This window comes from Oryctolagus cuniculus, chromosome 1, assembly GCF_964237555.1.
Source record: "Oryctolagus cuniculus chromosome 1, mOryCun1.1, whole genome shotgun sequence".
Classification (NCBI taxonomy): Eukaryota; Metazoa; Chordata; class Mammalia; order Lagomorpha; family Leporidae; genus Oryctolagus; species Oryctolagus cuniculus.
Genome location: NC_091432.1, coordinates 52,510,372 through 52,525,415, shown reverse-complemented (window position 1 = coordinate 52,525,415; position 15,044 = coordinate 52,510,372). Strand labels below are relative to the sequence as shown.

Sequence of the window (15,044 nt, the reverse complement as noted above, 5' to 3'; positions counted from 1 at the left end):
GTTGGGGCCATCATATAAAGCCTAATTCTATAGTAAATTCATGTATGTCATGATGTTCATTTTACACATTTACCTTTCTCTGAATGTCAGCTAGATACAAATTAACTTGCTGTATATCTTGACATAATTTTACAAAGTGCTACGGATACATTTCATATGAATTCTTTTAAAATAGTCATTGGGTACTAAAAATCATAGTATTGTTGCATACAAAAACAATACAAATTATTTTCTCTGGCTCTTAAAATACAGTAGGTATTTCCTTACTGTTAAAAATGACATCTAAAAAACTGGCTTCATGATCTTGGATTTTTTTTGTTGTTGTTGTTATTTAGCTTAACTACTCTGAACCTGCTGCTTTTCATGTCTAGTTCACAGCCAGGGACATTTGATGATATTTGAAGGTATCTAGTTAACACTGCTGGGGGAAGGGTGTGATGGGTGTCTCATGGTTGGAGGCCAAGGTGCTGCCAAGCATCTTCCCCTCTACACTATATGATCTGACTCCAAATATCTAAGTGCCAAGCTTGAGAAACCCTGGACTAGATGACCATTAATGTCTTACCTCACTCTTAAAGGATTGTGATTAGTTTTTGCAGGTTGCCATAACAAAGAATAAAGAAATAACTCACAGCGTACGTGGCAGTATAGTCACAAGCATTTGCTCTATAATATGTTAACAAAAGAGGCTGGCGCCGTGGCTCACTTGGCTAATCCTCTGCCTCCAGCACGGGCACCCCAGATTCTAGTCCCAGTTGGGGCGCCAGGTACTAGTCCCGGTTGCTCCTTTTCCAGTCCAGCTCTCTGCTGTGGCCCGGGAGGGCAGCGGAGGATGGCCCAAGTGCTTGGGTCCCTGCACCCACGTGGGAGACTGGGAGGAAGTACCTGGCTCCTGCTTCAGATCAGCGCAGCACCGGCCGTAGCGGCCATTAGAGGAGTGAACCAACGGAAGGAAGACCTTTCTCTCTGTATCTCTCTCACTGTCTATAACTCTCTCTCTATCTCTCTCTCTCACTGTCTAACTCTGCCTGGCAAAAAATTAAAAAAAAAAATGTTAACAAAAGAGTGATGGCACAGTTTTAAGTTTCTTTATTATATCCATAATTCAATCAGATATATTTGTTGCCTCAAAATATTTTGTAAATTTCACATATATACAAGGAGTCTTCAAGAAACTCACAGAAAATACACTTGCTATTTAATTCCACTTTTTCATGAACCTTTTGAAGCCCCCCTGTATATAAGTATAAATGGCTTTTGAAATTTTCTCTCCCTCTCACCCCCAGTTTTTTTTTATTTTTTTAAGATTTTTTTATTTATTTGAAAGTCACTGTTACACAGAGAGAGAAGGAGAGGCAAAGAGAGAAGTCTTCCATCTGCTGGTTCACTCCCCAGTTGGCTGCAACAGCCGGAGCTGCGCTGATCTGAAGCCAGGAGCCAGGAACTTCTTTCGGGTCTCCCACACGGGTGCAAGCCATCTTCTACTGCTTTCCCAGGCCATAGCAGAGAGCTGGATTGGAAGTGGAGCAGCAGGACTCTAATTGGTACCCATATGGGATGCCAGCACTGCAGGCAGCAGCTTTACCTACTATGCCATAGTGCCCCCCCAGTTTATTACAAGTAATTTTTGAATGGCTGAATCAGGATTGATTTTTTTTTTAAAGATTTATTTATTTATTTGAAAGTCAGAGTTACACAGAAAGAGGAGAGGCAGAGAGAGAGAGGTCTTCCATTCGCTGGTTCACTTGTTCACTCCTCCAGTTGGCCGCAACGGCCAAAGCTGTCTGATCCAAAGCCAGGAGCTTCCTCCAGGTCTCCCATGTGTGCCCAGACCACAGCAGAGAGCTGGATTGGAAGTGGAGCAGCCGGGTCTCGAACCAGCACCCACATGGGATGCCGGCACTGCAGGCCAGCGCGTTAACCGCTCTGCCACAGCACCGGCCCCATCAGGATTGATTTTTAAGGCTGTTCTGCCACTTGAATGAACCTGAAGATTAGGTAATAATTATCCATGGTAAAGGAGTCAGGGAAAAACTTTTTTATAAGAAATATAATGGAAAAGTTGTGTGTATGTGTGACAGAGAGAATCAAGTATACTATCCTAGACATGATACAGTATATATTGATTTAGTTACAAATCTGTTACTTTTTTTTTTTTAGAAAAAAATTGCCTAATTTCTGTTAAAAGCAGAAACCTTCCCTCTCCCTGTCTTCACCCTACAAAGTGCTTTCTCTCTGTACGAACTATTCCTGTTCAGGTAGAGCTTTTGATGCTTGAGAATTCTTCTCATATTTAATGGAGGTTTTATTTTGGAATTACTTTAATGGATGAAATATAGTTTTTCCTTATTGTTGTCCATATTGCCTCATTTTTTTCCAGTGTTCTGGATTCAGGGTTTCTTTCTAAATGGATTGAATTTCTTAGTAAATGTAACTGTTTTGTTCCCTCTCCTCCATTTCTAATGTTGTAATTTTTCCTCTGTCCCCCATTACTGAAAGCTCCTATTTGGGGGTTTTCTGAACCACATATGATGCTAATCCTTATTATGGAAATATAAATGGAATTCTCTTTAAATATTTCTCTACAAATTATTTTTCTATTTTCAGAAGTTGGGATTGTTTTGATGTGTGTTTTGTTTCACAAAGTTGTTTCTTCCCTTTCCCTACTTAACCGTAGGTAATTGTTATGATATAGATGTTACTGCTCGGGTTGGTGTTATGATATCAATGACTTACAGTAAGCCATGATATATAAAATGACAGGCTTAAAGACTAAGGCCTTTTGCCCTTTTTTGAAAAAGCAAAAAAGTATCATGCTCTCTTATTTCTAAGTAGACAAATTGGTAAGGCATGAGGAGATGAGTTAACATCTATTTCAAGAAGTTTTCTACTTGAGTCATTGATTTCACAGCACGTCCACATGATCAAGAGTGGCGCCAATTAGTGTTAAGGAGAAATTTTGTGGTTTCATTTAAAAAATAGAGTTGACAAAATGGCAAACGAATATTTCTGTATGTTTTGCTTCAGTGATGCTGAAGAGTTGGGATTATAATACACACACAATGTGTTATGAACACACAGGGAGTCTTAGTAAATGCAGTGGAACTAACATGCAGTTTAAGGAACAAAAAGCAAGAGAAAACTAATTGGATCTATTTCAATCTATTTGCTCAGTATTTCATACAGAAAATTTGACCTTGAGGGTATTACAAATCCTTTGAGAATTAGTTCTGTATGTCAGCAAAACTATTTAAACAATATTAAATTAATTTGCTGCTGCTTCTAAATTCTTTTTTCATTTTGAATTTACAAAATGTCTCCCAAGATGCAGAAATATTCTTATTCCCTGCTGGTTTTGTACATTTATTGATTTTTTTTATTACAATTTCCATGTTAATGTCTGTGTCTTGGAAACTGATACACTGGGTGGTGATGGGATTTTCCTAATCCCTGCAAAATATGGATCTGTTCGTGTTTCTCATAATACAGGATGATGAAAACAATAACTCGTCTTCACAAAGCTATGGTGTTTCTTGAATATTTCACAAGTAATTCTTGGGTTTGGAATACTGACAATGTGAATATGTTAATGAATCAACTAAACCCTGAAGACAAAAAGGCAAGTACATTAATTAGAGAACCATTAGCAACCTGAGAAATAATTATATATTTTCCACAGCTATTATGCTATAAGTAAGTCATTGATATTTTTATGATCCCTCATTAAAGCTTCAATTTTATTAATTGTTGGTGAAATAAATTGTTTTATCTTTCGTTTTGTAGTGTTAGTATTAGAGAGTGGCAAAGGCATTTTCAAAGTATGATTGAACTGTTGATTCTCTTTTGCCCCTAAGTTCCAGTTTAAAGAAAATGTTAAGTTCTTACTGCAGTTTTTCTCCAAATACTGTTTTCTCTAAGTTCTAAGAAAAACCTCTCAAATTGTTTTTCACATATTTTTCTATTTTTTTACCATTGCACATTTTGCACTCTGCTGGTTTGAAATTTAAATTTTTTTGTTATATGATATACAGGATATATAGAAAACAAGGGAAGACTGCAGATAGAAAGCACCTAGAAATAAACATGTGTACACACATCAAGTAGTGAGGAAACATGTAGATTGATTTACGCAGTAAGATTTTTGTTTTTTTTTTTTAAAAAGTGAGCTTCTTTCTCCTTATTTTTAACATATTCCTCTTTAAATGCTGACATGAGTTCCCAGATTATAGTCAAACTTTTTTTTAAGATTTATTTATTTATTGGAAAGGCAGAATGACAGGGAGAGGGAGAGGAAGGGAGGGAGAGAGGGAGGAAGGAAAGAAGAGAGGGAGGAGAAAGAAGGAGAAAAAAGAAAAGAAAAGAGAGAGCTATCTTCAATCTGGATTAATTTTCTAAATGGCCACAAAGGCCCAGGACTGGGCCAGGCCAAAGCCAAGAGCCTGAAATTCCATCTTAGTCTCCCATGTGAGTGGCAGGGGCACAAGCACTTGAGCCATCTCCTGATGCTTTTCCAGGAGCAAAGAGCTAGATAGGAAGTGGAGTAGCCAGGACACAAGCTGCATTCCAGTAGGGGATGGTGGTGGTATCACCAGTGGCAGCCTAACGTGCTGTGCCCTAACACCAGCCCCACAAATGCTTGTTTTTAATTAAAAGTATGAAATAAAAATAAGAACTTCTTTCCTGACTAGCAGTAAGATTTAAAAAGTTAATTCCACATTTAACTATTTTGTAGTTATGTCATTTGGAATCAGCCTCTAGAAAAAAGTAAATTTTTGACAGTAGGGAAAAAACTACTCAGGAAAGTAACGTGAAATGTTTGTCAATGTAGACCTTCAATATTGATGTACGGCAGTTACATTGGGCAGAGTATATAGAGAACTACTGCATGGGAACTAAGAAATATGTACTGAACGAAGAAATGTCTGGCCTCCCTGCTGCTAGAAAGCATCTGAACAAGTGAGTTTTGTGTGGGTTTGATTCTTGCATCTTATGAATCTTACACAGGCTTTGTTTTGAATTGAGTTTTTAAAATTATTTATCTTCTCTTACATTGTTACTGAAAAGGAAAGATATTAGGAATAAATAAAACATTTTAAACTGGAGGTTATTTAAAGTTCAGATAATCTATGGAAGAGATACTATAGTATATCAGTATAGAATTTTGTCTTTATAATTAAGGGTTATAATTTTCTTAGTCTTTTTATAAAAGCAATTAGAATGCCAATTTTTTTTTTTTTTTTTTTTGGATAGGCAGAGTGGATAGAGAGAGAGACAGAGAGAAAGGTCTTCCTTTTGCCGTTGGTTCACCCTCCAATGGCCGCCGCGGCCGGCACGCTGCGGCTGGCACACCGCGATGATCTGAAGGCAGGAGCCAGGTGCTTCTCCTGGTCTCCCATGGGGTGCAGGGCCCAAGCACTTGGGCCATCCTCCACTGTACTCCTGGGCCACAGCAGAGAGCTGGCCTGGAAGGGGGGGAGGGAGCAACTGGGACAGAATCCGGCGCCCTGACCGGGACTAGAACCCGGTGTGCTGGCGCCGCTAGGTGGAGGATTAGCCTATTGAGCCGCGGCGCCGGGCAAGAATGCCAATTTAAAACAAACTTAAAAATAGAAGAGAAAAACATCACTGGTAATCAGTCATTAAGAGATACAATTTTTATGGTAATCTCTATAGTCTTTTTAAAAATATAATTTCTGTAGAATCTTGAGGACTTTAGCATTGTTAACTCTCTTCCTCACAGTTCTATGAGGCTTTTGCAGGGCAACCAGTTTTATAGATAAGAAAGCAGAGGTTTAGGGAAATTATATTTTCCTAAGTCATGTTGTATTAAGTGGCAAAGCAAACTGGAATATTGATCTTTTGGTTCCTTTAATAAAGTCATTTTCTCTGCACTGTTGTTCCTGAATTGCAGTTCTATATTGGACTGCCTGCTAAAGTTAGTAGAATTTAATGTAACATTTGTTGTATATCTAGAGGTGTGTGTTCCTTTTAAACACCATCAGGAAATACCAAAAATATTTTGAAACTTGAGCAGAGAAATGTGACTGTTGCTGTTTAAGAATGGGAAGGGTACTTTATAAAGCTAGTGCCATGTTTTATTCTTGGATGAACACTTGTCATTTGGCTTTTGATCGTGTAACTGCCATCGAAAACTGAAGGAGTAAGTGCACTTGGTCTGATACCTTGTAACAATTAAAGATATCACATATTTACTGTATTTTGTCTATCCTATGAGGTACATAATAAACAAACCCTTTTTAGATAGGAAACTCCTGAAGTTCAAGGGAGCTACCTGTTTTAGTTACAGTATACTTGATATCTGGCACAGTACTGGGCACACAGAGACACTCAGGAACATTTGTTAGATGAGTAAATCTGAATTCCCTAATATACTGTTAGGAAATACTTTGCTGTATATTCATTATTAATAGAGGTAATATATTGTTGAATGTACTGCTATTCAAAATATCTGTAGTCAGATTTGTTTGGATTTTGTTAACTTTTCAACTTAAAAGCTTCTAGTTTAGTTTTTAACGTAAGTTTCAAATTAATGTGGAAGCGAACCTTGATTATATTAAAAAGTGAGCATTAATTTGCTGTCACCCTATTCGAAAAATATTGTCTCATATATTTTTTGATTTGCTTTCTAGATTGCGGAACATACGTTATGGCTTCAATACTATTCTTGTGATTCTGATCTGGCGCATTTTTATTGCAAGATCACAAATGGCAAGAAACATCTGGTACTTTGTGGTTAGTCTTTGTTACAAGTTTCTGTCATACTTCCGAGCTTCTAGCACTATGAGATACTGAAGACCAAGAATTTAGCATTAGAACATCTATCTATGTATATGGTGGTCTAAATGCGCAAAATGTAAAATGTACTTAAGTCATCTCACCTTTTGTCAAGACATTAAACCATCTTAGATTGGAGTATGGAGTAAATTATGGTACATTTTATGTAACATTTTAATGTTTATGCTCATGAAACTTAGTGAACACACTGTGGTATGCCAGCTCAAATTTACAGTTGCCACCAAAACCATGACTTAACATTTTGATCTTTGGGAGAAAGAAGTAGAGATGAGAGCAGGGTGGGGAAATAGAAACACTGACCAGTATAACTGTGCAATTCTGGAACATATTAATCAAAATATGCCTTAACAGATAGTGAATTTCTAATTCAAATATTCACTGCAATGGAAAGCATCTATTTGAACAGGGATACTAGATAAGTTGGTAGATAGTTGACTCTTCAATGTTTGATTTCTTAGTCTGCTAAAGTGGGTTTCAGTTTTGTTAAAATTATATTCAGACTATTTTCACATCATCCACTAAGTTATTGAGTGTATAAAACATGACAGACATGTTCTCATTTTTTGTTTTCTGCTAAACATCTGGTGCATATCATTTTTCTATAAGCAATTGGTTACTGTCCTAATCTGAAGGCTGCCTATTATTCTGAAGAACCTACTTGCTCTAAATGGGTTTGAGAATCTGTATGAATATGTGCTATGTGTTTTTTAAAGAAAAGTAAAAATAAAATCAGTCCAACTGTTAGTATCAGAAGGAATAGGAATACATTTTTCTTGTCCACATTATGATCAGACAAGAACCAGTCCTGTGATGTTGTGTTGATGTTTTGAAGCAGGAAGATTTCTTGTAAGAAGTGGGAGTGGGAACTGAGTCACCATACCTGTGCTCACTTCCCTTTTTAAATTTTACTCATAGGACTCTTAAAAGACATATAGTGTCTTCTAAATGAAATCTGAAAGTACATTATTACTGAAGAATGTATTTGCAGGTAGTAATAATAGTAAGAAAATGTCCTCGTGTGTAAACACATACTAATTTTGACCTTGAAAGCTGAATTCCTTCAAGAAAAATAAAATAATGAATAAATACTGTGTATAAAATTAAATAAAGGACTTTATTTACATACCACATAAAATAGCAAGCTGTTGAATGAGTTTGAAGATACCATTTATTTTTTTCTGCATGTGGCTTTAGCTTTAGAAAGAAATGCATTATAGAAACAAATATAGCAAGAAAATTAATGTATATTTTAATGATAATTATAATGCCCTTTAAATCTTAATAGTAGTTAACACTACTTATTCTTTTAACATACATTTGGTTTAACAAATTGTTAAGCATAACACTGTTCTAATGAAAGTGATCAAATTGTATTATATTTAATCATCACCAGTCTATCTTCAATATGTTTAGAGATGTCAGTTCACAATACAAAACGTTACATGGAAATTTACATCTTAATTTTCTTTGTCAGATGCAATGTATAAGAAGTTTATTTTGCTATTATGAAAAACTAAATGTAAAGGAAAGCACCTTCTTCCATGCAGGTGTATAATCTTGAAAAGGAAAGATGCTTCCATGTTGAAGCCAGATTTTCTGTAGTAAAACTTTTAAACATTATTTTCACAGAAATATGTATATAAATATCTATATATTCTTTGGAATGATACTAAAGTTTCTGGTCTAGGACCATACCTTGCATAAGGTATGAGAGACCATAATGTCTGAAAATGGAATAAATGATGATGATTTTGATTTACAGTGGCTCATGAAATATACACTGAGTACTCCCTCTCGCCGAGAAAACATGCTAATGTTTATGATTTTTTTTACTTCTGCTGACTATATCTAGATTCAGGTGAATTGTCTGTCTTTCAAAGAATGTGGTACAACTTGGATAGGTGTGTGAGGTACACAGAAGTGTATGTCTTCTGAATTTTTTATTCATGTAATCTAATTTAAAGAAATGCTAACTAAGAGGGTGCTGAGGCCATTGTGTTATAATTTTGTGTGTATGTTTGTAGAATTCTGTTGTCAAAAGAAGGCTAATGAATAAATTAAGCAAGTATGTTTGTTGGTCTGGATTTACAGTTCTGAAGTTAGCATAAGTATATAGATTGTGTTAATTCCCACCAACTCAGCTTTAAGTCAAACTTAACGGTTTTATATATCAGTTCTGTTGGTGTCATTTGCTAGACATACTTTGTTTAATTAGGTTTTCTATACAAGTGCATAACAGGAGAGCCTGTTAGATAAATTTCATACTATATTTGACTCATTTGATAAAGCTATATTCTAAAACATTTGGGTCTTTTACCCCATTCACTTCTAACCCTGGCGTATGCATTGTAAATTGTGATGTCATTGTGACTAAATTTAAATTTGACTTGGCTGTATTGATATGTCCTAAAACTCAGTGCAGGGACAGCTGTTTACCTGGTTTGATGGTTAAGATGCCTGTATCCCAGTAGGTCCTAGTCGTAGCTTTGGCTTCTGATTCCGGCTTCCTGCTATGTGCAGTCCCTGGGATGCAGTGGTAGTGGCTCAAGTAATTGGGTTTCTGCCACCAACTGGGGAGTCCTGGATGGAAGTCCACCTCCCAGCTCCTGGCTTCAGCCTTGACCCAGCTCCAGCTGTTGTGAGAATTGTAATAAAGTTTGGAAGCAGGGAGGAAACATTTCAGTGCTCACCTTTTTTGTGTTTGTCTACAGAACTAATTTGGGATTTTTGTTCTTTATATTTTTTTAAATGTAAAATTATAATCTTTTATAAGAAGTAAATAGAAGCATTATTGGGTGCCTTTGTTTGTAAACCAAAAAGTAATAAATGAATCCCTATATTTCCATTCTAGTATTTATTGTATTTTTATGTCCTGAAAATTATCCATGAGATAATGTGGTTAGGATTATAGATAGCAGTCCTTAATTAAACTATGTCTCTGTTTTAGATATCAATTCCTATATCCTAATTTAATTGTGAGTTGCTCATAGCACTTTATGGGAAGCATACAGATAGATGAGCACTTTGTTAAAGCATATTTTTATGTAGTAGCTGGATGAAGTAGTGTATCTGTTTTCTAAAAACTACCAGGAGATAGAGTGGCATTAGATTCCAGCTGCTCTCTTCTGCCTTGAATGATACCTATATTTATAGGTACATTTTTAGTGATTTGTCTGGTAAATATATGAGATCATTAATTAGTAATAGAAAACCTATGTGGGGAAGAAAAAGGGACAGAGTGTTGTTATGCTGGGTACAGGTGAGTATAAATGGTTTTCTAAGCATGCCCTTTTATGATAACCCCTAGTCCTGACATAGAACTGTTAGCACTGACCTGTTGTATATTCAGAAAAAGCTTTATAACATTTTGCATGAGAAACTCGAGCAGGGAATCTATATTGCATAACTTGTAACAGTCTGTGATATAGGCTGTATGAAATATTCTTAATTGAATTAATCATTTTGTCTTGCAGCATTTTCTAGTGATAGAGAATGTCTTTTTTTATGGTGGTACTCTCTTAGTGTACACCTAGGCTTGCCTTAGTTTCCTAAACAGTCATCTTTGTCAGTTGAGTGTAGTACAGAGTTGTTAATTACTTCAATTTTTTATTAAAGAAAAGTTTGAATAACATTAAGTTTAATGTGCTATTTTGCAAGCAGATAGCTCTAGAATACATTGACTTAGAAAATGCACAGTGATGTGAACTTAATATCTGCTATGGGCCTGAATTCAAATGAATGTGAGGATATAATTGAAGGGGTTTTTGGTTGGATTTTTACAGAAATACCTATAATTGTATACAAGGAGAATAGAATCTATCAAGATTTTTATAATTCATTAAAATATGTACAAATTTGTAGTTATTCTCTTCAAAATATTTAAGATTTTTCAGGGCCGGTGCCATGACTCACTTGGTTAATCCACCACCTGCGGTGCCGGCATCCCATATGGGCGCCAGGTTCTAATCCCAGTTGCTCCTCTTCCAGTCCAGCTCTCTGCTGTGGTCTGGGAAGGCAGTGGAGGATAGCCCAAGTGCTTGGGTGCCTGCACCCGCATGGGAGACCAGGAAGAAGCACCTGGCTCCTGGCTTCGGATTGATGCAGCACTGGCCATGGAGGCCATTTGGGGAGTGAACCAACAGAAGGAAGACCTTTCTCTCTGTCTCTCTCACTGTCTATATACCTGTCAAATAAATTAAAAAATTATTTAAGATTTTCTTCTAGATATTTAATGTAAGTTTTCATGTAACAGCTTCATGAGGTTGAGTTAGATAGCTTCCAAAAGATGTTTTGTAGGCAGAATTATTTTGTGCTCTTAAATAAAAAACCCAATTATTTATCTCACATAAATGGAGAGCTTTCCTTTATTTGGTAAAAGTAAGATATAACTAGAAAGTATTAGATTGAACTGTATAAAAATGCTAATGTCTTTGACCTATTAAGAATTTCATATGACTCAACATAGCAATATAGCTGCCTTTTATAATGACAAACCCTTAAATCTAAACATACAGACAAGTGTAGTTTTACTTAAAATTGTCATCCCAGAAGATTCTGCATTTTTTAGTACTTAAAATTGTTTGATATTTACCTAATTTCTTACTTTATATTATACCTTTCCCTGGTTCCTATCATTTCTTCCAGCTTGATCACTAGTTTCTTAAGAGCAAAAACTAGCCTTAAACCTTACATATTCTAAAACAGTTCTAACATTTGTTGAGTACTGACTGTGTGCCAGGAACTACTATGAACATTTTGCATGTATTAACCTATGTGAGCACAACTCTATTATCTAGATTTTATAAATGGCAACCAAGGCATATGACTGTAATAGTAACTTAGGAGTACCAGAACCAAGGCTTGAACTCAGGTAGCCTAGATCCAAAACCCACATTCTTGTTCAGTGTGTTCTATATTTGGTCCTCCACATCCATGGTTTTGCCTCTGGTTTCTACATCTGTAGATTCAGCCAATCATAGGTTAAAAATATGTGAAAAAAAAATTGCGTCAATACTGAGCGTGTGCAGACTTTTCTCTTGGTAATTATTCTCTAAACAATATGGTAACTATAGTCACACACCACTTAATGACGGGGATATGTTGTGCGAAATGTGTCCCTATGTGATTTTATTAAGGGAACATCACAGAGTTCACTTACACAAATCTAGATGGTGTTGCCTATTACATATTATATGGTGGATACCAGAGTGTATGCAGTCTGTCCTTGACTGAACTGTTATGTATTGCTCTACTATTTACATAATACATTGTATCAGGTATTTCAAAGAATATAGAAATGATTTAAAGTATCTGGGAGGATGTGTACAGGTGATATGCAAATACTAAGCCATTTTATGTAAAGGATTTCAGCGTCTAAATATTTTAGTACTTGAGAGGAGTCCTTGGAATTAATTCATTGTAGGAATAAGAGTATTTCTGGACTGCTGAGAGAGACTCCCTGACATGCCCTCCATGTCTTTCTAAACAGAGCATTCATCTATTCACTGCAGACCAAGTACCTGTGAGGGTTTAGGCACTGTGTTGCATGTTGTAGTTGTCAGTGTCACTCACCAAGCATTGGAGTTGTGGTTTTAAGTCTCATCAGAGGAATGCAGGAACAGGGAAGCATACCAGTACTTGAACGAGCATGTACCAGGGAGGCTGGAAAATGGGAGGAACAGTGAGGACATGTTTGGTGTTAAGACAGTGAAGGAAAGATGAGACTCGGGGATAGCTGGGGACCAACTGAGCATCTTAGAGTGGTTGGAATTCCCTACAGGCTGTGGAATGGCTGTCAAAAACTCAGACATTAAGGGTTTTTCCCTAGCTAGAGTACATCTAATCCCATCAAATCTGAATAGATTGTGGCTGGCATTGGTTGGTGTTATGGTGTAGTGGGTTATGCATCGCACATCAGAGAGCAGGTTCAAGTCCCATCTGTTACGCTTCCATTCCAGCTCCCTGCTAATGCACCTGGGAAACCAGCAGATGATGGACCAAGTGCTTGGGCCCCTGCTGACCTACATGGGAGACTTGGATGGAGTCCTGGCTTTGGCCTTGCTCAGCCCTGGCTGTTGCATCCATTTGTGGGGTGAACCAGTGGATGGAAGCTTTTTGTCTCTTCCTCTCTGTCACTCTTTCAAATAAATAAGTCTTTAAAAAAATAGAATAGATTTTGTACTTTAAATAAAACAACCTGCTACATATCTTTTCTAAGTGAAACCAATTTAAGAGAAAAAAAATCCTGGGATAGTTTCACATAGTCTTTTTCAGAAACAAACCATACCAGTGTTGTTTAAACAGCTAGTCTCTGTGTTTCAGTTTTCCATGATTCTCAACGTGCCAGCTCCTAACTAGCAGTGTCCATATGGGCATCACATGGGAACTCAGGCATTCCAGACCTACTGAGTCAGAAAGTCTGGCATGGGGCCCTGCAGTCTGTTGTAACAGGTTTCCCAGGTGATTCTCGTACACATTTCAGTTAGAGAACCACTAATCTCTAGAGCTACCAGTAAGGTCCCAATGCAGGATTTGGAGATGAGGTCAAGAAGCTGCCACTTAGAGCTGAAAACCAACATGTACAGAAACAGGTCTGGACTGGCAGAAGTAACACAGGATATTAAGGTAGTGCCGTGTGGTGGAGTAACAAATGAGCTAGCTTTTTGTCCCTAATTGCATATTTGTTTTCTCCAGTGAGCCTGAGTGTTTTTAAGTGAAGCAAAGTTTCTGTTTTAAAGTAACTTAAACATGAGGATGCTTGGAATCTAGAAAAACAGAAACGTGTTCTTTCTCCAGTCAAGGGCCAGGGTGCATTCATTCGGTATTTTTGGCTTGAGATTGTCTTGTGAGTAGGGAACAACCCACCACTTGTTAGGCTTCCAAAGTCCTTGAAATGGTCCAGGTCTTTTTGGTTACGTTTTGGTGTACTTGTTAATTATTTCCATGCTTACCAGTGTCTGAGCCAGCCTTTCGCTGATGACCTAGCCAGCCAGGAGTATGAGTGGATCCTGTGTGTTGATCACAGCCTGACTCTGTGTGAGTTTATAGAGAACCAGCTCCCATTGAGATTGCCTCAACTCCCTGGGAACTTTGAGAAAGCATTTCTGGTTCTTAAAGTTGAATTCTGGAGTCTTTGCCATGGGGATCTGTTTAACTACCATAGCATGTTGCAGGCAATTGAAGATGTTGCTAATTTTAGAATGTCTTGTTTGAGGAAGTCTGAAATGTTCATGATTCTTTGGCTGTAACCTCCATGAGAATAATTTTCTGACCTACTGGCATTAAGCTGAAAATACCTATTTGTGCTGTCCCCTTTGTTTGATGTGTGAGTTCTCATAGCAGACGGGGTAGTTATTCAGTAAATGCTGGAACTTTACTAATGGGATGAAGTTTGTCCATTAGTTATAGGGTTGAGATTCCTGCTTATAGCAGATACGAGATTTTGCATCCAAGAAGACTTTGCCAAGAGGGTATGAAAGTTATGTTAAAGTTAATGTCAATATTAATAAATTTCCTTCATAAAGTCTAAAGACTTGATAAAGCCTTTCTTTCAGTAAGCATGGGTTGGCTGGCTGTTATCCAAACCCTGATGTCTGTACACCACCAGAATTTTCCTTTATGCAGACACTTAACTAAGAAATCTGCTTTTCTAGATGAAGGACAAGTTGGTTGCTTGTATGTTGGTAAGTGTTCTGAGTCTGCCTCGCTCAGTAGTGCTAACGTGCCTGGACACCTGACAGGCACAGTGCAAAGCTCTTTGGAACACTTTTGATCTGTCTGCATCACCTGCCCTCTCCCTGAACGTGCCAGAGTGGATCTTGTAGGCCTGGGCCAGTTTTGAGTTTTCTCCCCTCCCTCTGATGTGGGAAACCATACTCAGTGCACTGTAAGAAGTGCCCACTTTTCAACATCCACCGAACTGCAACCCTCAGTTCCCTCATTGTGTAGTTTCAGTTCTAACTGATACCATGGGAGGAACACCCTGCTACTTCTGTATTGCCAGGTACCCTTTACCTTCATGTACACTGTACATAGCCATACTTCGGTGTAACGGACTGTCAGTTCTGGTCAGCAAGGAAACAAATGGACAGTTTCCTGTAGATACGCCAGTATGTGGGTCCTGAAGTATCCACGTATCCTCCCTGGTGCTAGGGAGACAGGCTCTGTTAGGAGAAGGAGCAGCCCCTTATATCATGAAGGAACTATAATTTTTTTCTGTTCGTAGAGAA

At 37.4% G+C, this 15,044-nt stretch overlaps 1 protein-coding gene across 6 annotated transcripts in view; it reads left to right on the top strand.

The window, feature by feature from the left end:
* FAR1 (fatty acyl-CoA reductase 1) overlaps positions 1-8,888 on the top strand; it is a 65,719-nt gene extending 56,831 nt beyond the window's left edge. For all 6 annotated transcript variants that reach the window (XM_008266446.4, XM_008266436.4, XM_008266441.4 and 3 more), the window contains 3 exons: positions 3,490-3,619; positions 4,829-4,956; positions 6,651-8,888. In XM_008266446.4, coding sequence (XP_008264668.1) covers positions 3,490-3,619; positions 4,829-4,956; positions 6,651-6,813 — 421 coding nt within the window. In that variant the 3' untranslated portion in view covers positions 6,814-8,888. The remainder of the gene's footprint in view (positions 1-3,489; positions 3,620-4,828; positions 4,957-6,650) is intronic.
* The last annotated feature ends 6,156 nt before the right edge of the window (positions 8,889-15,044 follow it).